This window comes from Squalius cephalus (assembly GCF_949319135.1).
Source record: "Squalius cephalus genome assembly, chromosome: 16".
Lineage (NCBI taxonomy): Eukaryota > Metazoa > Chordata > Actinopteri > Cypriniformes > Leuciscidae > Squalius > Squalius cephalus.
The window spans coordinates 3,369,885-3,394,000 of record NC_137137.1 but is presented as its reverse complement, the minus strand read 5'-3'; the positions used below and the strand labels follow the sequence as shown (position 1 = coordinate 3,394,000).

General features: G+C 37.3%; 1 protein-coding gene across 1 annotated transcript in view; it reads left to right on the top strand.

The window, feature by feature from the left end:
• Positions 1–20,791, top strand: part of cux2b (cut-like homeobox 2b) — a 158,093-nt gene extending 137,302 nt beyond the window's left edge. Inside the window, exons 10-22 of the mRNA XM_079896627.1 lie at positions 752–856; positions 1,097–1,294; positions 2,418–2,476; positions 2,559–2,607; positions 2,862–2,961; positions 3,898–4,542; positions 5,801–5,899; positions 8,939–9,753; positions 10,758–10,923; positions 13,555–13,836; positions 16,228–16,416; positions 17,355–17,631; positions 19,365–20,791. Coding sequence (XP_079752753.1) covers positions 752–856; positions 1,097–1,294; positions 2,418–2,476; positions 2,559–2,607; positions 2,862–2,961; positions 3,898–4,542; positions 5,801–5,899; positions 8,939–9,753; positions 10,758–10,923; positions 13,555–13,836; positions 16,228–16,416; positions 17,355–17,631; positions 19,365–20,007 — 3,627 coding nt within the window. The 3' untranslated portion in view covers positions 20,008–20,791. The remainder of the gene's footprint in view (positions 1–751; positions 857–1,096; positions 1,295–2,417; positions 2,477–2,558; positions 2,608–2,861; positions 2,962–3,897; positions 4,543–5,800; positions 5,900–8,938; positions 9,754–10,757; positions 10,924–13,554; positions 13,837–16,227; positions 16,417–17,354; positions 17,632–19,364) is intronic.
• The last annotated feature ends 3,325 nt before the right edge of the window (positions 20,792–24,116 follow it).

The window sequence follows — 24,116 nt, the reverse complement described above, 5'->3', positions numbered from 1 at the left end:
GAAAACATTGCTATTTTAATCAGAGGCAAAAATATGCAATTTGATGCAGATGCTGATATTTTTATGGCCAAAACACATGAAATTCTGATGCTTGTAATGTAAATCAGTGCGATCTTTATAACAGTATAGCAGATACTTGCATATAATGCATATTAATATCAGCTGTCAACTCCCAATAATATATCTTAGATATTTACTAAGATCAAATGTTTTATGATCAAAACATATAATGCAGTGCAATGCAATAAAATTATGATTTATAGATGAACAAATAAACCTTCCTTAAAAGCCTGATGATCATATTTGATACTCATATTTGAATATTAATGTTTCTGTATGCATGGATAATCAAGTAAACCTCAGTTGCTTCAGTCCAGTAAGTAGCAATATTACTAACAATATAAAAGTTATTCTTATGTTTACTTCATACAAATCACTGCAGATTTCACATCATAAAGACACGTGAACCACAAGATGAAGGAGGACGTTTTTACAGTTACACTAAAACGCCTTTTAATTGCTTAAAAAGTATAAGACGACAGAAGGCATGTTGTTATGACTCATTATGAGGATAATTTAAAAGCCTTCGAAATTTGAGTATCACAGTTTCAATTAAACTGTTCGGTTTCGGATTTTTCTGACTATTATTTGAGTGCGATGCAAGTGTCTAAAAACTTCTTGGGGTTACGGTACACACAAGCTGGATGTTCAGCTCCTCTAAAGTTGTCCAAACTTGTGTGTTTGATGTCAGAGAGCAGATTTGGCCCAGAGGGAGGTGGAGAGGCTGAGGGAGCAGCTCGCCGGCACTCAGAGCACTTCTAAAGGGACCGGCCCGTCAGAAGACCGACCCAAGGAGGTAAAGACAGAGTCTCGCTTTGAGATGAAAGCCGGACGACTCGCCTCGCCACAAATTGCCACCTTAACATGTCCAATCTGAAGTGGGAGGAAATGATCACTTGCTCCCACACCACTGGAACCTCATTAGTGGCTCTTTGAGGCGACGTGATTATAGGAAGCCAGAGAGCAGGATGGTATTTTGAAGTTGAAAAGAGAGTTTCATGTCCCCCTGATCTCCTCCTTTCATTGGTGGTCTCAGGAGAGGGAGCGCGAGGAGCGAGATGAGGGCGCGCTGTCGCGGCTGGAGGTGGTGCTGTTCTCCAAGGACAGAGAGATCCTCAGACTGCTCGAGAACGTCCAGAGACTCCAGTTCACCTTACAGGAAGTCCAGGACTCGTCGGCCAATCAGATTGCAGAGCTGGAGCGGCAGCTGGCCTATAAGTCAGAAGCTATAGAGGTGAGAGCAAATCAAACTTCATTCATGTAGCTATAATATGAGGTCAGTCTATTATAGTTTAAAAGTATACTTTTACCACCAGCTTAATTGTTTCTGTGCAGCTCGATAACCACTGTTGCAGATGTGTTTAGGTTTAAAGAGGCGCATTTCCTTCATTAACATTTTCCACCTCTTGCATGTTGTTTATTACATGTTTTTGGCTAATTTGATTATGATTTCAGTTTGATTTTAGATTTCAGTCATATGCATTTACATACAGTACTGTGCAAAAGTCTTAGGCATGTTAATACCCCCCCCCCCCAAAAAAAATGGTTTTAAGTCAGTTATTTATATCTTTTGCTGTAGTGTGTCAGTAGGAAATATCAGTTTACATTTCCAAACATGCCTAAGACTTTTGCACAGTACTGTATATATGTATAGAATTCTCAGCAACATTTTACTATGTTTACATTTACAGTACTTTTATCTAAGGCAACTTACATTACATCCAAAAGTCCAGAGATTTCATCACGTGTGTAAAATAGTGCAAATATTGTGTGAATAAACCAAACTTTGTGCTCTTTCTGTAAACTGCCATTCAAAAGTTTTTTTTTAAAAAGAAATTAATATTCATTAAGCATCAAAGTGACAAAAAAAGACATTTATAATGTTACAAAATATTTATATTTTCAAAAATTAAGGAATCCTGAAAAATAAAATGTATAAGTTTCCACAAAAATATGAAGCAGCACAACTGTTTTCAACATTGATAATAATCAGAAATGTAGAGTGATTTCTGAAGGATCATGTGACACTGAAGACTGGAGTAATGATGCTGAACATTCAGCTTTGATCACAGGAATAAATTATATTTTAAAATGCATTCACATAGAAAATTGTTCTTTTGAAATTGTAATAATATATCAAATAAATGCAGTGTCTGTGAACATAAAAGATGACGCAAAATGTAGCAATTTTTCATGCATTTTTAAATCAATGTGTGTTTCTTATAAATTTTGCACGAAACCAGACAGATCAGACTACAACACACAGGTTGTTCCTCCATCTGTTGTCCTTCAGCTTCTCTCACGACTGTATTGATTTAACAATGACCCATAATTAACATCTTGATTTGTGTGTGTAGACCCTGGAGGCCAAACTACAGTCCCAGATGGATTATGAAGAGATCAAAACAGAGCTCAGGTGAGGTTTCCAGGAACACGGATATACTATAGCGATGATGTATCAGGATGATGATGTTAACGTGTCGTTGTGTGTCTTGCAGCATCCTCAAAGCCATGAAACTGGCATCGGCCAATGGAAGTTCATCCCAGGTGAGTGAAACAAGTGTTATTCCTGCAGAGAGCTTTAGGATTTTTAACAGCTTTGCATTTTATTGACGTAAGGTCACGGACCCTCTCAACTAAAAGACAAATAAAGTTCCCAGTGAAAAACAGTTGTCAATGAGGAAACGCCACAGTGATCTGTGTGTAAACGCCTCACTAGCGTCATCCATAATGTAGATCTGCATTGATCACGAGAGTTTAACTGCCTGTCTGCCTGCCTGTGTGTGTGTGTGTGTGTGTAGGAATCAGCCAAAACCGCTGAGGCACTGCTGCTGGACAAAGAAGCCTTTCTACCCTCTCACAAATTTCTTGTGGATAAAGTCAGAGTTTTACACAACAGCGGTGAGGATGTGTGTGTGTGTGTGTGTGTTTCCGTTCACGGATGCGTCACTAAACTTTCCCCTTCTGTCTTTGAAGTACCTTGTAGAAGGGTTATTATAGTTAACTAAAACTAAAACCATAAAAATTTTTTTAAAAATTGTTACTTGTCAAATAAAGTCAAATAAACTTTAACTGAAATCAAATAAAATATTTAAAAAATATTACTGAAATTATTTTTATATACCTTATTTTATTTCAGCTGGTTATCAAAGCAACGTTTCTCATTTTCATTTAGTTTAACTTGATCTACTGAAATAAAAAATTATATAGACTTATTTTTTTAAAATATAACTAATAAAAAGACAAACACACTCAACAAAATTACAATTTACTAAAATTACAATAAAAGTGGAAAAAATAAATAAAAAAATATAAAATAATATACAGCTAGATTCTCTAGACATTTTATGTGGTAAAATATGTTGTATAATAAAGCTAAATTGTATCATTCTAAACTATATATATTGTTTGTGTTTTTATTTATTAACTGTTTTATTAAATTAAATAATTACTAATAATGAGTATATATGATTTATATGTGTTTGTTAATATTAAATTAATCATCAATTAAAATTATTGATTCAGTTAAAATGAAATATTTTTGCTTAATAATTCAAAACTGTATAAATGGCTTTTATTTAATTTTTATTATATATATATATATATATATATATATACTTTATTAAATATATAATTATATGAATTTTATATATATATATTTTTTTTTTATCATTGCTATTAAATAGTTATTCTAATAAAATATGATCATTAAATAAAATAATTAATAATTATTTATAATTAGTACTTTATTTATTTATTTAGTAGTTCATCCAGTCATATTTTAGAGAGATAATTCTCAGTTTTTCCAGATAAACATGTATGTTCTCTCTCTGTCAGATGAGGGTCATTCTGAGGACTCCAGCAAGAGCGTGAGTCGCCCGGCGGGGTCGTTCTCCTCTCCTCCGGGAACACTGCCCATAGATGGGCGCACTTCCTCCAGCCCAGGCCCGCCCGTCACTGACACGCCCTCCTCCACCCACGAACTGCCCCGCCCCTTCTCAGTGTCACCCTTCTCAGGCGAGAAACACCCCGGAGACCAGCTCCTGCAGAAGCAGCTCCTGTCTCCCCTCTTCAAGAAAGACGGCTCGTCCATCATGGCCTTCCCCACCGCCCTCTACGCTGCCAAAGCGGCCCTCATGTCAGCCAATCAGAACGCCTCTATGCCAGTCGCAATGGAGACAGGCATGCCAAGCGACCAATCGGAGAGCGGGAGCTCAGGGGGAGGAGACGACGACCAGGTGGACACTGCAGAAATCGCTTTTCAGGTCAAAGAGCAGTTACTAAAACACAACATCGGTCAGCGTGTGTTCGGTCACTACGTGCTGGGCCTCTCACAGGGCTCGGTCAGCGAGATCCTGGCTCGACCCAAACCCTGGAGAAAACTCACCGTCAAAGGCAAAGAGCCTTTCATCAAGATGAAGCAGTTCCTGTCAGATGAGCAGAACATCCTGGCTTTACGCACCATCCAGGTTCGCCAGCGAGGTGAGTGAACCCGACCGACCCAGAGAAGCTGCGACACTCATTACGGCGGCGGTGGGACAGTCCTGCCTTTCAGTTTAAAGATGCAAAGTGAGATATTTCAAGCCTTTATTTGTTATCATTTTGATGATTATGGCTTACAGCTTACGAACATTTTCAAAATTTCTGAAATTTTGAATTTGGGGTTTTCATAAGCTTTAAGCCATAATCATCAAAATTATAACAAATAAAGGCTTGAAATATCTCAGTTTGCATGTAATGAGTCTATATAATATATTAGTTTCACCTTTTAAGTTGAATTACTAAAATACATGAACTTTTGCACAATATTCAAATTTTTCGAGTTTCACCTGTATACATATACATAAATACATACATACATATATATATATATATATATATATATATATATATATATATATATATATATAAAATATCTAGTAATAATGCTGACATTTACATGACAATACAGCTTAACCTTATTATATATAACTTATATATATAAAAAAAACATGGTAGTATTTTTGATAAATTTGGTGAATTTTTCATGTAGATGATGATCTTGGAGCAGCATCCTTATTGGTCCTTACACAAAATTCCTATTAACCAATCCGGTTTACGTTTAGGTCACAGTTAATATAGTATTAATGCAATGATTTTAAATCACCATAAAGGCAAGACAAAAAAATACTACCATGATTTCAATAACAATATCATCTTCACAGCCCTTAAAATGGCATTACATATATATATATACATATATATATATATATATATATATATATATAACAAGAAAATTCTTTAGATTTTAGGTGAATATGATCCTGAAACGTTCTTGACAAGTTTCAAGAGAGATCACAACTAATATTATCCACCTGCTGTGTCCTCTTACTTCACATTATGGAAGATAAATGTGTTGTTTCAAGTGTTTGAGCGATCCCACAGGCCCATCTGTCTCATCCTCTAAACCCCACAGAACCGCTTCAGAACCCCAGAGAGAACCAGTCCAGGTTCCTGTACATCACTGTCTCTGTGCACCACTTCCGCACTGTGTTTGTTGTGATGCTCTCACAGCGCTGTTTTCTTCCTCAGTTTTGAAAGTAAAGCTTTCACGTGTTAGCGCACCCTCACTTGATGCCAGCTTCTCAAAGGCGGCCATTGATCTAGCAATCAAACGCAAGGCTTTGGATCTGCTCTCTGATCAGCCGGCCCACTCACCTCTCTCTCTCTCTCTCGCTCTCTCTCACTCTCTCTCCGGCAGGGAGCATCACTCCTCGAATCCGAACTCCTGAAACTGGGTCAGATGATGCCATCAAGAATATTCTAGAGCAGGCCAAGAAGGAGATCCAGTCACAAAGAGGTGTGTAACGAGACAGCAAACACACACGCGGTTTCTGAGTCGCACACAATAACACACAGCAGTGCGGAAGTGGATCTGTGCGTATGATTGTTCTGATGTGTGTGTGTTTGTTGGAATCATCTACTCATGGTTCAGAATTACTTCTGCACTGCAGAATAATAATAAAATAATATAAAAAAATAATAACCTAAAATAAGATGCATTTACTTGTGAAACAAAATTGTCTCACTAGAGAATATATCCTGATTCAAAAACTTTTTTTTTTTCATAAATATAAATAGAAAAAAATAAATAATAATTATTCATAAACATATGCTTAAATTTATTTTTTAAGCCTAACTATAACAACATTTAGTGAGGCACATACAAAACATTTTTATAAATAAAATGTAATTAAAAAAGCAAAAAATAGATTCAGAAATATGTTCCCTGATAACAGGTTCTCTTAATGTCTCAAGACAATTTGCTTCTAATCTAATTTCATCTTGTTTATTGAAGGATGTTGTGATACAAAGACAAAAATAGATTAAGAAAATATATTTTTTTAATATTTTGCATTCAACGAAAGGTCATGGGTTCCATTCCAATGAAACACGCATACTAATACTTGCTTCATTGTGCACTGTCTGCTATATTTAATTCTGAAATATTTTAAATAATAATAATTCTATTTATAATAGAAAGAAAAAAAAGTATGGATGCATAAGCATAATGTATGAAGACTTCAGATGCTAAAACCTCTAAGTCCGTCTGACATTTTTTCTTTTATTATATTGTTATCATTATATGTTTAGGTTCAGTAATTTCACTTTAATGACAATTAAAAGGTTATTAGTCAGTTATTGAAATGCCTTATTTTCAGAAATGTCCCTATTAAGAGTAAAATTAAAAACATAAAAATGGCCATTTAAAATAGAAATGTCAGACAGACTGAGAGGTTTTTGCATCTGAAGTCTTCATATATTTTTCAGCACAAATAAAACAGAATTTAGTGATGTATGTACTTAAAATAATCTTAATAATTTTAAAGATGTACTCTCTGAAAATATATTCTCTAAATATCTTATAGTTTTGCTTTTCGAGTATATTTAGTTTCTTTATTAAAGAATGTTGAAATACCAAGACTAAAGTACAGATTGTGCAGTCTGATAGAAGCAACAACAAGATTATGGGTTTGATTCTCAGGAACACACACACACACACACACACACACACACACACACACACACACACACACACACACACACACACACACACACACACACACACACACACACACACACACACACACACACACACACACACACACACACACACACACACACACACACACACACACACACTAACAAAAGTGCATCTTAAATGGGCCTGGTCACACAAGTTGGATTGTTTTGCACTGTCTACTTTATTTAATAATTAAGAAATTATTTTAAATAATAATAACTACTATTATATTTAGATTCATATTTTTATAATAGTTATTTATTTTCAAATGATTTTAATACATTATATTATTTATTAAACTATATTTTTATTAAATATTACATTATAATAAAATAAAATGTTTTTTAATAATATAATGTATTTTAATAAATCGTAATTATTGGTCTATGTTCACACAGTCAAACCAAAATTTATTCAGACACCTTCAACATTTCTCACATTATCACAGTTTATTGGCTTTAGAAAATGGTAATAAAATATGACAATAACTAAGAGTTATCAAATCAGTTGATATTTGACTGGTTTTGTCCGTCCTTCTGTTAGACTGTCTCACACATGAATTATGTTGAATATCTGTCAGCTGTTAAATTTAACTACACAATTAGATAATACCAGTTTAGCTCAACCAATCACCAAGCAATGTTTCAGTTTATTCAGTCTGTGTGTAAAAAGAGCATTAGCAATTAAAGAAACACTTCAGCAAAACATGATCAGCTCAAAGTGTCTGAATAATATTTGGTCCCAAATTTGTATACATTTTACTGGTCACTGTATGAAGAATTTTTGGGTATAATAATGTCACAGTTTACTTTATTTTGCTATCCTCACTTAGAAATGAACTATAGTGTCCTGCACACACTAGTAAAAAAATATCAAAAATGATATCTGGTGTCTTCACTGTATAATCTAGTGCTAGTTTGGCTGTTTGCATGTGTCTTGCTGTTTTGAATATTACAGGAAATAATAATAAATACTATTATATTTAGAATAATGTTTTTATTATAATTAAGTATTTTTAAATTATTTTAATACATTATATTATTTATTAATTTTTTTTGATTAAATATTACATTATAATGAAATACAATGTTTTTAATAATATGATGTATTTTAATAAATCATAATTATTGGTCTATGTTCATGTTCTAGTGCTAGTTTGGCTGTTTGCGTGTGTCTTGCTGTATTGTCAGCATCTCATGTTTTAAATAACCCATGTTAAAGGTCCCATATTGTCAAAACTGAAATTTCCTGTCTTTTTTCATGATAGCAGAGGTCTAGGGGCGATGAAACTACCATATAAGTTTCAAAACAGTCGATCCACAGACAAATGCACACAGCCTGCATAAAGTAGCTGTGCCTTTTAAAGGGATAGTTCACTTTGAAATTAAATTTTGGTATGTTTTAGCTTACCTCAAGGGCATCCAAGATGTAGGTGTCTTTGTTTCCGCAGTAGTTTCAATTTTGATATTTTTAGGTCAAACCGTTCTTGTCTGTCAGTCATATAATGCAGGTCTATGGTCACTGTCTCAAAGAGCATGCACAGAGTCCAAATTAAACAATTCCCCATCGTAAGTACACATTGATGGCCTAAGACACGAAACGAGCGGTTTGTGTGAGAAAACGAACAGTATTTATATCGTTTTTACCTCTTGTTTTTTGGTACTTATACCGCAAATATATATTCTTAAGGACATCAAAACCTAAAATAAAACTTCACACAATATGGGACCTTTAAGATAAAAGCAGTTTGTAAGTAACTGTAAGTCAAGCAGTTTGGCCTGTAATGCGACTCTGATGTGTGTGTGTGTTGGACAGGTGACTGTAAGTCGTCTCTGGGATGTTCATCGGGCCGGAACAGCTCTGGAGGAAGCAGCGGTTCTGACGAAACCATCAAGAGCATCTTGGAACAGGCCCGTCGGGAGATGCAGGCGCAGCAACAGGCCCTGCTGGAGATGGAGGTGTGCGGTCGGGGGTCCACCAGTGAACGTCTCGTCCCGCAGGATCCCACCAAACCTCAGCCGCCCCCCACATCGCCCTTCATCAAGCAAGAAGAGGGCGTATCGGTGCCGGTGTGTGTGTCCAATCCCGCCGGCAGCCCTCAGACGCCTCTCAGCGTCCTGTCACCCGCCGCCTTCGTCCAAAACATCATCCGTAAAGTCAAGTCTGAGATCGGTGAAGCCGGCTCGTATTTCGACCAGCACTGGTCCGTGGAGCGCAGCGCCGTGGTAATGGGAATGAGCGGCACCTCTCACCCTTTCACCTCCGTCTCTCCCTCGCTCTCCTCCTCTTCGTCCACGTCGATGCCTCGTCCCTGGCCTCGGATGGAGAACGGAGACTGTCCTGTGAACGGCGAGGAGGCGTCCGCGCCGGAGGACGAGCCCGTGTTGAGTCGGCCGGTGGAGATTAAAGTGGAGCCGGACGCGTCGGGCGGCGAGACGCCCTGTGGAGCGGGACGGGTGTCGTACTTCCCCTCATACATCCCTCGAACCCTGAAGCCCACCGTCCCGCCGCTGACCCCCGAGCAGTACGAGATGTACATGTACCGAGAGGTGGACACCCTCGAGCTCACCCGGCAGGTGAAGGAGAAGCTGGCCAAGAACGGGATCTGCCAGAGGATCTTCGGAGAGAAGGTGGGATTGAAACTGCACAGCTGGAGAGAACTTTCCATATTATAATGAGTCAAGATCAAAGCATGCATGAAACTAGTTATTTACACACAAAGCTGCCACAATCTTATTGTGTGGAAACAGTAGAAATCTGATACCCACATCTAAACATTCATATCTAATTCTCTTAAATTCAGATTTTTTGGTCATATGAAATCAAAACTACGGTATATTTACTTTCTGGTCTTATTGTGAATGATTAATCTGTGCATATTGTTTAAAACAAGAAATGAGAGCACAATGCTTGCCTTGCAGTTATTTATTTATTTATTTATTTTTTGAAGAATTTGAACTGATATTTCTATTTCTTCTTGTTGGTGACCTCAACCGGGTTTGCATGCAATTGCAATGTCTCGTACTTCAATCCATGCAAAATAATACGAATATTGCATTTCGAATAGTTTTTTTTTGTCTTGATTTAGTACTTTATCTTCATTTTAAACTCTAGATCTATCATTTCAAACTGAAAAAAAAAAAACTTAAGTGCCCTTTATACACTACTATTCAAAAGTTTAAGGTCAGTAAGATTTAATGTTTTTGAAAGAGTCACTTCTGCTCACCAAGGCTGCATTTATTTAATCAAAAATACAGTAAAAACAGTGATATTGTAAAATAGTATTACAATTTAAAATAATGGTTTTCTATTTGAATATATCGTAAAATATATTTTATTTTCAAAAGAACAGCATTTATTTGAAATAAAAATCTTTTGTAATATTACTGTGACTTTTGATCATTGCATCTGTTCTGAATGAAAGTATTTCTTTAAAAGCAAATCTTCCTGACCCCAAACTTTTGAGTCCAGTAATGAACTGTCTGGAGCTCTTGTATTGTGTGTTGTGTTTTGCTGCCATCTAGTGGTCACTAGGATAGTTGAAAGTGAAAAGCAATGATGGTTTCTGTCCATGTGTGACATGACTTCAGGCTTATTTTGAATGTCTCAGCCTCTGTCTCTGTGTCTCTCGCAGGTGTTGGGTTTGTCTCAGGGCAGTGTGAGTGACATGTTATCCAGGCCTAAACCCTGGAGTAAACTCACTCAGAAGGGACGCGAGCCGTTCATACGCATGCAGCTCTGGCTGCTGGATCAGCTGGGTCACGGACTCAACCAGCTGCCCAACCACAGCCTCAGCCAGGGTCAGTCGTGCTTACACACACATCCCAACACACACACCGCCAGTGGGAGCTTTATAGGAGTTCTTAGGGTTCCCACGGGTCCTTGAAATCCTTGAAAGTTTGTGAATCTGAAGAAAAAAAAAGGTTTTGAAAATTAACATGCATAGATATAGGTCCTTGAAAGTGCTTGAATTTATTTTGTGAAAGAAGTTTATTATTCCCTCCGGTCCGCTAAAGTGTTATTTCGCCCACACTTCGTGGCCTATGCACACTAGCTTGCTTAATTTACGTTAGTACGTTAAGTGTTTCCCGCGTGAGGTACTTTGTGTTGTGATGTTCAAGCGCACAAAACTACTACGATGGTACCTCAACAACAACAAACGTGTCCCCACATTAAGTCCTTGGACCTGGAAAGTCCTTGAAAGGTCCTTGAAATTGAAGTTAACCAAGGTGTGGGAACCCTGTCTTTAATGCAAAAGGAAGTTTAAAGGGACAATTCACCCAAAAATGTTAATTCTGTCATCAACTACTCTCATGATCAATGTTTATATGTGAATAAAGGCATTAATTGAATGTTCATCAAATAAAGCGATCATGTCTTTTCTGAAGACTTGGATTAAATATGGATTATTTTTCAATCTCTTTACTGTCAGTGGAGTGATAGAAATCTCTCATATTTCATTAAAATATCTTAATTTATGTTCTGAAGATGATTGAAAGTCTTATGGGTTTGGAATGACACGAGGGTGAGTAAATGATGGCAGATTGTTTGAGTGAACTATCTTTTTAAATTTTAAACTACCATTACATAATAGTAGTGTTTGTTGTACCGGTTCAATAATATTATTGTTTTTTTCTTACGTATTTTGATAATACAGAAGAAAACTTAATACAGAAAGTTACTATTATAGTAATGAACAAGTTAAACCAATCAGATAAACAAAACACAATTAATATATATATATATATATATATATATATATATATATATATATATATATATATATATATATATATATATATATATATATATATATATATATATATATATTTTTTTTTTTTTTTTTTTTTTTTTAATTAGGGCTGTCAAACGATTAATCGCGATTAATCGCATCCAAAATAAAAGTTTGTTTTTACATAATACATGTGTGTGTACGATGTATAATTATTTTCTATATATAAATACACACACATGCATGTATATATTTAAGAAATATTTGCATGTATATACTGTGTATATATATTTATATTATATATAAATATTTTATATATAAATAACAAATTTTCTTAAATATATATGCATGTGTGTGTATTTATATATAGAAAATAATTATACACCGTACACACACATGTATTATGTAAAAACAAACTTTTATTTTGGATGCGATTAATCGTTTGACAGCCCTTATACTGTATATATATATATATATATATATATATATATATATATATATATATATATATATATATATATATATATATATATATATATATATATATATATATACTGTATATTACGGTAAAGTGACTTTATAATTCTGGTAATGATAGTTTTAGGGGGAAAATGTACTTAAGTTTCATGAAAATTATGTCAAAATGCAAACCATATTAAAGTTAGGCTTCATTAAATATAAACAAAGTATGATTTCTTATTTGCTATTTGGTTTCTGGGTAAAATGTTTTTGTTATCAATCATTCTATAGACATGCTATTCCAGTCACACTTTCTTTTAGTTTGATGTACACATCAGAAAAATATATATATTAATAATAATTGTTAGGTACAATATATTTATTGTGTTCATATTGTATTGCAGAACACTTGTGCTGCTATAGGTGGGATACGGGTACGGTTAGGACAGGTGTGTAGGTTTATGGGTGGGTTATGGAGTAAGATAAGGTCAACAGTGCAGTTACAGCTGTAGTTGTACATGCAGGTATTTTTTAAATATAAGTAGACTGGAATATACAGTATGTACACAATACGTGTATTGTATCAAATTTAAATGTCAGTAAATCATAGTTAAAGGGTTAGTTCACCCAAAAATGAAAATTCTGTCAGTAATTACTCTCCCTCATGTTGTTCCAACCCCGCAAGACTTTAGTTCATCTTCAGAACACAAATTAAGATATTTTTGATTAAATCTGAGAGCTGGATCACTCCTCCAGGCTTCTATGGGATCGAAACTAGCCGGCCCAGAAAATTAGTAAAGACATTGTTAATATAGTCCAAGTGACTACAGCGGCTCAACCTTAAGTTTATAAAGCGACGAGAATACTTTTTGTGTGCAAAAACAAACAAAAATAACGACTTTATTCAACTCTTCATGTTCTTCTGTGTGGGTCTGAGTGAGTTGACGTAGTGTAACAGAGCAGCGCTTCTGGGTTGTACATCAGAACGGAGGCTCACTATTGGCCGACGCTGGTCATGTGATGCGTGTGAAGCTGGCCAATAGTACACTACGTGAACTCACTCAGAGAAACACACAAAAGAAAATGAAGAGTTGAATAAAGTCGTTATCTTTGTTTGTTTTTTATATATAAAGTGGGATCATTATTGCATTGTTTTTAGTAGATTTACAGTATCATGACTAATAAACCTAAAATGCTCCTGACCATAAACACTAATATGATCTTTGTCATTGGTTGTCAGATAAGAGCCCCGTGACGACCCGCTCGTCCCCGTCCCCTCCTGCGAGTCCTGAAGACGGACAGCCCAACATGAGCCTGGAGCCCGTGAGTCTGGCGCTGGAGAGCAGTAAGGAGAACCAGCAGCCTCAGCGTGCGGATCCTCACGGCCCGTGTGTGAGCGTCCCCCAGCACACACACACACACACACCGCTGGGCATCCAGGAGCTGGTGGCCATGTCTCCGGAGCTGGACACGTACGCCATCACCAAGAGAGTGAAGGAAGTTCTGACGGACAACAACTTAGGTGATTTACTGCACAATACACACGGCACGGCCAGACGATGAGCGTTTTAGCGTGAGGTACACTGTTCAAAAGGTTTTTATGTTTTTCAAGGAAGTCTTTTATGCTCACCAAGGCTGCGTTTATTTATTTGATACAGTGAAATATTATTACAATTTAAAATAACTTTTTTCCTATATGAATATATTATAAAGTGTAATTTATTCCTGTGATCAAAGCTGAATTTTCAGCATCATTACTGCAGTCTTCAGTGTCACATGATCCTTCAGAAATCATTCTAATATGAGGATTTGCTGCCCAAGAAACATTTCTGATTATTATCACTGTTGAAAATATATTTTTTCCAGATTCTTTGATGAATAGAAATTTCAACAGAACATGTATTTGAAATAGAAATCTTTTGTAACATTATAAATGTCTTTACTGTCACTGTTGATCAATTGAATGCATCCTTGCTTCGTCGCCTTTATTTTTATAGCACTTTATAATACAGATTTTTTCAAAGCAGCTTTACGTGATAATAGGAAAATTATAATTCAATGGTGCAAACAAACATGGATCAATTTGGCTGTAAAGCAGCTTTAAAAAGAGTTGTTCGGCTGAAGTCATTTCAGTGTTGATTCAGGTCCGTTATAAAGATCATCAATTATTAAATGAGTTCAATTTGGCTATAAAGCCGCAGTGATGTCATCGTCCAGCTCAGTTCGGCTCTCATACAGCAGTGTCAGTACAGTCACATCAATAATATTGTTCAATATTAAGTAGACCCAAATAAGCAAGCCAGAGGCAACAAAATGTGACATTATCAGGTGACAAAATGGAGAAAAACAGGTAACACTTTACTTGAAGGGGTGTGCATCAGACTGGCATGACACCTTCATAATCATGACACATAAACATGACATAGCAGATTAATCATCAAACTTAAGAAACTACTTAGCTTTATGGGTTAACATTACATTATATTTCTGACCACTTTTTTCCAGTGGTACAAATTGAATTTGTCATTAAGTGTTAATACTCTGTCAAATAATTTTATAACAGTGTCATGAATATTTTTCTTGACCTCAACTACAGTGATACGAATTTAATTTGTCAAAACAGCCAATGTCAAAACCAACCACATGACAGTTTAATGTTAACCCATAAAGCTAAGTAGTTTCTTAAGTTTGATAATTAATCTGCTATGTCATGTTTATGACACATTTATGACAGGTTATTATGTATTGGTTTATGTCAAGTTGTCATAGCAAAGACATCTCAAACTATGTCATATTTGCATACAAAATGTCATAACTGAGCGAATGACACTTAATGACAGTTGTCATAAACATGCATAAAACCTCCTTCATATTTATGTGTCATGTCATGATTATGAAAGTGTCATGTCAGTCTTAAGGTCCTTGCACACCGAGTCAGAAATTTTCGCATGCGTTTTTTCGTATTCGTGAATATTCGTGATTCGGTGGCTCTAAATTGTCAAAACACCATTCAAAATACTACGGATGCGAAAAACGCAGAAAATCGAACCTGATTCGATTTTTTTTTGACGGACGAAAGTTTCGGAGGCAGTGTGCAAGCGTGATTGACATAACGTGAGGTCGTATTTATGTTTTAACGTGCGAAAATTTCGGATGCGAATTTCGGACTCAGTGTGCAAGGGCCTTTATGCACAACCCTTCAAGTAAAGTGTTACCGTTTAAGTCCAGACTGCATCACAAGTCACAAAACAGATTGTGGATAAAGTAATAATTTATTTTTAAAAAACTATAATGTTATGATTTCTAACATAGTCACGTTCTCTTGAAGTCCCCCTGTAGTCAATAACTGTATCCCTTAAAACTCATCTTTGATCACCAAAATTATATATTTAAACGTTTTTCCTTGAAAAAAATTCTACATGCCTTAAAATATCTTGAATGTAACTCGACACCCTTGCCTCATTTAGTATACGCGGTTCTATGAATATGCAAATGAGCCCCGCCTCCACTCACTCACTCAGCTCAGAGATCCACTGGTTGACGATCACACGTTGATCTGATTGGTTACAAGGTAGTTTGTGACGTCAGAAACACCAGCGATTTCAAAGCGTGTTTTTGAGACTGTCTTTGGTTCACTGCAGTTTTAAGGAGGAAATACTCAGCAATGGTGTCGACTTATGAATTTACACATGGTTTGTCTTAAAGCGTATTAAAAACACCACATAGACATATAAACAACATTAAAAGCTTGATTTTCACCACAGGGGGACTTTAATATACACCCATGACAGGTAGTTAAAAACAAAAAAGTTTTGAATCTATTCATTGAAACTTTGATTCATGTCGAACATACAACTAAGGAGAATTCTAAAGACTGTAGGCCAGGTCAGTAACAGTATATGTGTTTATGCAGGTCAGCGTCTGTTTGGAGAGAGCATTCTGGGATTGACCCAGGGTTCAGTGTCTGATCTGCTGTCCAGACCGAAGCCCTGGCATAAGCTCAGTCTGAAGGGTCGGGAGCCGTTCGTCCGCATGCAGCTGTGGCTCAACGACCCGCACAACGTGGACAAGCTCAGAGACGTCAAGAAAATGGAGAAGAAAGGTAATAAAGAGCAAACATCTATTCAGTTCTCCAGTGATTCTGCATCAGTTCACAACCAATTTTATTACGTGCACTGTAAAAATTACACTTATTTTTATCTTGTTTTCCACTACAAATATCTAAACATTCTTAAATCACTTGAGAAGCAAAACGACTGAAGATATAAGTCTTGTTTACCGAAACAAATGTCTGCCTCTTTAAATGCTCAAGCTCTTTGAAGCAGGATGGATTCTGATTGGCTGTCAGTGTTTTATCAAGACAAAAATACTTACTAAGCATGTGTATGACCCACTTACTGTAAAAATGCCGTACTTGTAAAACATGCAGTAAAGTCATCTCAAGTAACTATCTGCTTAAATACGAAAAGTCTCTCTCTCTCTCTTTCTCTCTCTGAGATCTGAAAATCCTGAGGTTGGTGCTGAATGTCCTTTTTGCACCATTCTTCATGCATTTGTAAATTGTGCAAGATTAGAGCCTTTATTTCTGTCGTTAGGAAGTATTTTTCAGAGGTATAATGAAACTTTTTCTACGGTGTTATTTATTTTGGGGTTTTAAATGTGTTGAAAAAAAGATTTGTATGTCAGTTGTTGAATTTTGTTTTAGGCCAAGCGAAATTGGCTATTTATATAAGTAGGAAAAAGAAAGTCGAACAGCAGTTGCTATGTTTTCAAACGTGCAAGCAAGAATATTGATTGATTTTGCTTATTACAAGCATGTGGATGATCTTATCACTTTTGAAGGTATTGAGGCATATGCAATGAGGCTTTGTGCTCTGCATTTGAAGGTGATTTGGTTTTTGCACATTTCTTGTGAAGTTGGGGTTGCTCTTAATATTTATGCATATTGTAATTTAAATATACTGTGAAACGTATTTGTAATAAATTCAAATTCTCTCTCTCTCTCTCTCTCTCTCTCTCTCTCTCTCTCCCTTTCTCCAGCGTATCTGAAGAGGCGATACGGTCTGTTGAGTCCCGGCTCAGACAGCGATTCCCCCGGCGCTCATTCCGACTGCATCAGTCCAGGCCTGACCCCGCTGGAGCTCTGCCCGTTCAGCCAAGCCAAGAAACCTCGAGTGGTGCTGGCGGCGGAGGAGAAGGAGGCTCTGAGGAAAGCGTATCTCCAGGAGCCGTACCCCTCTCAGCACACCATCGAGATGCTGGCCGCACAGCTCAACCTCAAAACCAACACCGTCATCAACTGGTTCCACAACTACAGGTACCAATCTGATCCTTTCTGCTACTTATCTAGTCAAAAGTCAGCTAAAAGAGATGTCAAAGTTGTGTGCAAACTTTTTGAAGCTGTAAATGGGGGGTTGGCTCCCCCTGCTGGACATTTGAGGAGTTAGAAAAGAGAACATGATAACTGCACCAGTACTAATATTATTAAAGGGATTGTTCGGAGTAATTTCAACCTAGGGTCGTTTGCACCATGACCTCGAGTCAAACACCCCCCCAAAATCTTTTTTTTCCCCTTGGTTGAACATGATTAAAGTTAGAGCTTATTTAGAGATATCAGCCGGATGGCTTAGTGCAGGCGCTAATGGATCCAAGGTTGTATCCCGTAAATTACCCCACTAATAATGCCTGGAATGGTACCAAACTTCTACAGTAGTACAAATAGGTTTTCCAAATCACCGAAGTGACCTCGACGTGCGGGTTAGCGGTAGTATGAGCCATCAGGCAAGTGTTATTTAAATAAACTCCTGATGTACTTACAAACTTTCCAATGCCTCGTTTTATGAGTACAGAACCTATTTGTGCTACTGTAGAAGTTTAGTTTCATTCTGGGCATTATTAGTGGGGTCATTTACCAGATACAGCCTTGGATCCATTAGCGCCTGCACTAAACCATCCGGCTGATATCTCTAAATAAGCTCTAACTTTAATAATGTTCAACCAAGGGGAAAAAGCCTCTGGGGGGGTGTTTGGCTCGAGGTCATGGTGCAAAGGACCCTGGGTTGAAATTACTCCGAACCATCCATTTTACCTTTGGTACCCCCAACCAGAGCACACTGTAAGATACAATATCCCAAAATGCAAATTTCTCAAACTGGAAGTCACATCAGCAGCGAACTATTTCTTTTTTTTTTTTAACCAAATGTTAATTTTCAGATGATAACTGGATGCACTGAATTACACATGCAGTGCGGTGATATCCAGTAGTTAGTTATTGTAGTATTGTTTATAAACTATTAGTATTTATTAATAGAATTTCCAGCTTTCATTTATTTATTTTCATTTTTATTTCAGTTTCAATTTTGGTAATAGTCTATCGACATGTTTTGTTTTTTTCATTTAATATTTATTTTTTATTTTATTTCCATTTTAATAGTTTTAGTAAACAATAACAACACTGGTTAGATCATGTGACAACAATATAGCTCACTGCAGAAAATAAAAACAGAAGGCTGTGTACTGTGTATTCACAGTAAATGTATCAGTAAAACTTTACAATAAGGTTCATTAGTTAATGTATAAACTAACATGAACTAACATTTTTGTTACAGTATTTATTAATCTTTGTTAATGTTAGTTAATAAAAATACAACTCTTCATTGTTTGTTCATGTTAGTTCACAGTGCATTAACTAATGTTAACAAATACAAACTTTGATTTTAATAACATACAGTGGTGGTCAAAATTGATGGCACCCCTGATAAATATGATAAAAAATGGCTGTAAAAAATAAATCTGCATTGTTTATCCTTTTGATCTTTCATTAAAAAAATTCACAAAAATCTAACCTTTCATTGAAGTAAAAGAATTGAAAGTGGGGGGTAAATCACATTATAAAATAAATGTTTTTCTCCAAAACACGCTGGCCATAATTGTTGGCACCCCTAGAATTTTTTCTAGGTAAATGTTAACATTAATATTAACTAAGATTAATAAATGCTGAAGTGAGTGTTATCGTTGTCCTGAGCTCGTTTTACCTTCATCCCCCCACAGGTCCCGTATGCGACGAGAGGTCCTGATGGAGGGTCTCCAAGACAACGACACGGACGCCGAACACAACAACTACTCCCCCCTGGCGTCCCACAGCCCCGCGTCGGACCGGGACGACAGGAACCCGCTCCACAGTCGTCCTCTCAGCGCCGGCCCTCGCCGCTTCAGCTTCAAACAGGAGGACGAGGACGAGGAGCTGCGCGCGAGGCAGGCCAAGTGCTTCTCTGTGGGCGTCCAGTTCTCTCCGCTGAAGAGTGACCCGGGCCGAGGGGACGAGGAGGCGGGCCTCAGTCAGGGTCCTCAGAGGAACAGCTCAGCGGAGTCGCCCGAGGATCCCGTCAGCTTCAAAGCTTCGTCCGAACCGTCCCGGAGCAGCCTGGAGGTGTCCCTCAACTCGCCCTCGGCCGCGTCCTCACCCGGCCTCATGATGTCCGTGTCCCCCGTCCCGTCCTCGTCCGCCCCCATCTCTCCATCACTGCCCTCCCTTCCGGCCCCGACCAACTACAGCCAGGAGTCGCCCTCGCTCAACCCCAAACTCAACAAAAGCACTCAGAGACGCAACGAGAAGATGGCCAACCTCAACAACATCATCCACCGGCTGGAGCGAGCCGCCAACCGCGAGGAAACGCTGGAGTGGGAGTTCTAGAAGGAGATCGTCGTGCGAGCCGCCCTGACGAAAAAACCTGGCCGTCAGATATATTTATAAACACCTTTTAGCTATTTTGATAAAGTAACTTTGAATTCTACGTCACAGCACTAGCTGGTGTTGTTTTAAACAGCGGAGGAGAGGAAACGTAGCGGTGTCATGAAATGCACACTGACGTCTTGTAGATTGCCACTGGGTGAGATTATTCAAATAAAAGACCTCTGTCTTAAGCCATCAAAAAAGCACTACTTATTTAAAAAAACAACAAAAGAGAGAGACAATGACCAAATTTGCTAATTTTTGAATAGCAATTTTTCAACTTTTGTCTGTAAGACGGGACACGAAGTCGAGTGACGTGCGACAGCTTCACTTTGACCGAGGGATAGTCCTAAAAGACTCTAAATAGTGAACATTGCATATGTATTTAGTTTCTTGGTGACATGTTTTGGAACTTTTGTTATACAAGCGTACAACGTGTGATTGTGTGTGTTGTAGAAATCGTCTGCAATAGCCTTCTCTGAACAAGATGTAGCATGGAACATAATTTACCCTCTATTTCCTCTCTAGATAGTAACCTGTGATATACTTGAGCGATACTATAAAAAGAGAAAAACGGCAAAAAACAAGAAAAAAGGAAATGTTTTTTAAAAAAAGTCGGTGCGACGGTAGATGCATTTTTGATTTCGTGAACGTGTCATTTTTTTTTTTTTTTTTTTGGTTGGATACTTTGAGGTTTTACATTAGGGCTCTTGTGCACAGTTCACACGCTTTTCCTATTCTTGTTTTCCAGCACAAATATCGAAACAAAATAGATTTACTTCAGAAAGTGAAGTGAGAAGTTGTTTACTGAACAATTGCTCAAAATTAAATGAGTTTGTGCTTAAAACAATAGGAAATATCTGTCAGTGGGGTGAGAATTGTACAAATTCTTGAATTTAATTCTTTCCGCCATGGATACAAAATAATTATCTCACAATTCTTTCAGTTTATATCTAACATTACTGAGGAAAAAAAGTCAGAATTGCAAGATAAAAAGGTTTTTTTATTCTGTTTTAACTTAATTTTGAGGATTTAAAAACGTAATATCTTCAGTCATTTTGATACTTGTACTGGAAAACAAGAGAAAAACGCTAAGTTAGGAAATGTGTTTTTGCAGTGCACATCCTCAATAATTCATCACACCTGTACCTCACTGTCCCGACGAGCTGGTCTCACACAAACACACGGGCCAGTGCACTTCCTGCGACCTCGAACGCTTCAAACACACCTTTACGCCCAGAGGTTTGGATATAAATGTAAGATAGGTTTCAAAGGAGCCTGAGCGACCACCGACGGAGAGACTGCTGGGGTGGGACGGGGGTTATTAGCATGCATGTGTTTTAAACTGATCAGTCGTGGTCTCGGGTGGTACTCGTTTTATCATTCTTCATCCATCCGTGTTTCCTCCCGCATGAGAGTCGTGGGCCTCCCTCCGAATGGAGTGTCCTTCTGATGTCACTTCCTGTGGAGAATGACTGTATGCTTATCTAAGGCAGTGTAACACTTTACGTTCAGGTCATTTTATAATTAAGACATTTTAGCAGGGAGTTTAAAATAAATGCACTTCAACTCACATACTGGAGATCAGACGAGAATCTGTTTTTTAGTGCGCTTTAATCCTTTCTTTATCATCCCATGAGCACTTGGTCTCATTTGCTGTATTCCAGTGATTTTGATACTTATTTCCAGGTGCTCTTTCTACTGCAGGAGATTCATGGAAATTTTACTTCATAATAATTATTCAAAGGCCGGAAAACACACTCTTCTCAAGCTGTGAATGCTCCTTCAGCACATGGCAGGAATACAGACGTGCTTAAATGTGCCGTATGTGAGGTTTTTATTTTATTTTGGAATCGCACACACAGTATTTTACAGATATCACAGAAATAAATAGGTGTCTTGAGAAATCACAGTCAAGCGGCCTGTGGTTGTCAGCCAATCAGATGCTCTCTGCCTGTCAATCATCTCACATGTTCAGGTTGTTTTAACGAGAGGGCATTAAAGGGATAGTTCACCCAAAAACAATGAGTTTCTTTGATCTGTTGAACACAAAAGAAGATATTTTGAAGAATATCAGTAACCAAACAAGTGTTGGACCCCATTGACTTCTATAGTATGAGAAAAAAAATACTATAGGGCTCATCAAATGTTTGGTCACATGTGCTTGTGTTTATCAGAGGTTTGCTTTCTGACACATTTCGCTTGTGTTGATAGAAATACTGGCATTCACATCCTTGCTTAGAGTCTGTTTCAGGCCTAATACTGAGTAACACTAAATCAAAAGCAGACACACTGAATGCATTTGAGGTCTGAACACAATGACCAAAGCAAAACAAACACTCTTTCCCTCTAAGGACGGCCTGTTTGTTTTCTGGAACTTAGTGAACACTGAAACATGCAGCTTTTTAGACCTCGCAAACCGTGAAATCCAATTATAATTCAGATGAATCCTCATGTTTGATCGATCCAGATGTTCTTCATTGGTGCGTTTTTGCTGCTGTTGATTGAAATACTGTTTTTTTTATTTATTATATTATAAAACATTGACGTTCCTTTCCTACTGTATCATGTTTTATACTCGATATTTACAACTACGTGAGAAAAATACACGCAGCACTTAGAAAAATGTGAGAAAGTACAGCAATTATTCTGAATTTGTGTTCTTTGCCTTCATGTCTTGTCGAGGTTGTTAGAAAACACTTGCACATGTCTTAATAGTACTGAGGGTCGGATCTTAAAACATATGTAAATATATATATAGATATTACACATTTACTGAAAAGGATATATCTTAGGTCCTTGACACTAGCGTGCTGATGATATTTAATAGAGTGTACAGTTATATTAACCAAACACATAGAGCCAGGGGTGGTCTGGCAAGCTTGCCCATGTTCTAGAAACTTCTCAGGGTAGACTTGCTTCTCTAAGCTTTACAAAACCTGTCAGGTCACACCACTGGTCAACGTTTACTGTTCCTAACCACCGTTCGCTTTTCAGTTGACTGATCATGTGATTTGTACATCTGATCAATTGGAAAATAAGAATCTCATGTACTTTAATGCGTACTCTTATTATTAATAACAAGCAACCAGACACCAACTTCTGAACAAAACAGAAAATCTGAATGCATCTCATCTGAACTCGTGACTGAAGCAATTAGTGCTGATTCAAATGAAACCTCAACGACTACTTTTCTCTCTCTCTCTCTCTCTCTCATGTTATTGTTCATGTAATGAAAATTTCCTGTTGACAACAGATGTTTTGACCATTCTAAACTGCTTTCATTTTCTTTTCAACATTTGTATTTTGCATGCGTTGTTTTATCAGTAAGGATCGGGAATGTTTGAGTGGGTCCCCCCCCCCCCCCCCCAAGAAATCAGCACTTACACATAGTTTCACTTCTTGCTGGTTATAATGGATGAGACTGTATTAGGCACTTTCCACAAATGCAGTACAGAGCTGTTTTTCTTTCTTTCTTTTTTTTTGTTTCTGTTTGTTGTTTAAAAAAAATTTCTAGATACCTCCTTAAAATGCTCTGTCTCATCGCAGAGGTCTTGACCTTCTCATGCAAAAATGTCATCATTTTGACCATTGAAAGTCTACTATTGAAAAAAGCTTTTACTTAAAGGGATACTTCACCGATTAGCATTAAGCTTTGTATCAGTAGAAACCTGTTAGTATTTTCGAATGATGTGCTTCCCTCCCTCATGTCCCCCTGAGACGAGAGATTTCTGTATTGTGTGTCTGGAAAAAAAACTCAGATTATGCAAAAATCGTCATTTAGCTCATCAGAGGCTTTTTTGTCCAGAGGCGAGAGACTCCAGCCAGTAGGAGGAGCTCGTCCCGCATGTGTTCAACCCGCCCATAGGGGGATCTCACCATAAAACGCCGTCTTTTCAGTTTCGAGTCGACTAGTAGCCTAGTTGTATCATTTCTCCCGATACTGCCCTCTGTAACCGGTAGGCGTGGCTTGGGAGTGTCCTCGTAGGGCATTGAAGCAAGTGCATTCTGGGAGTTGTTGTCTTTCATCCACATGAGCCAAAAATACATTTTCTGGCTTTTCTCAGTCT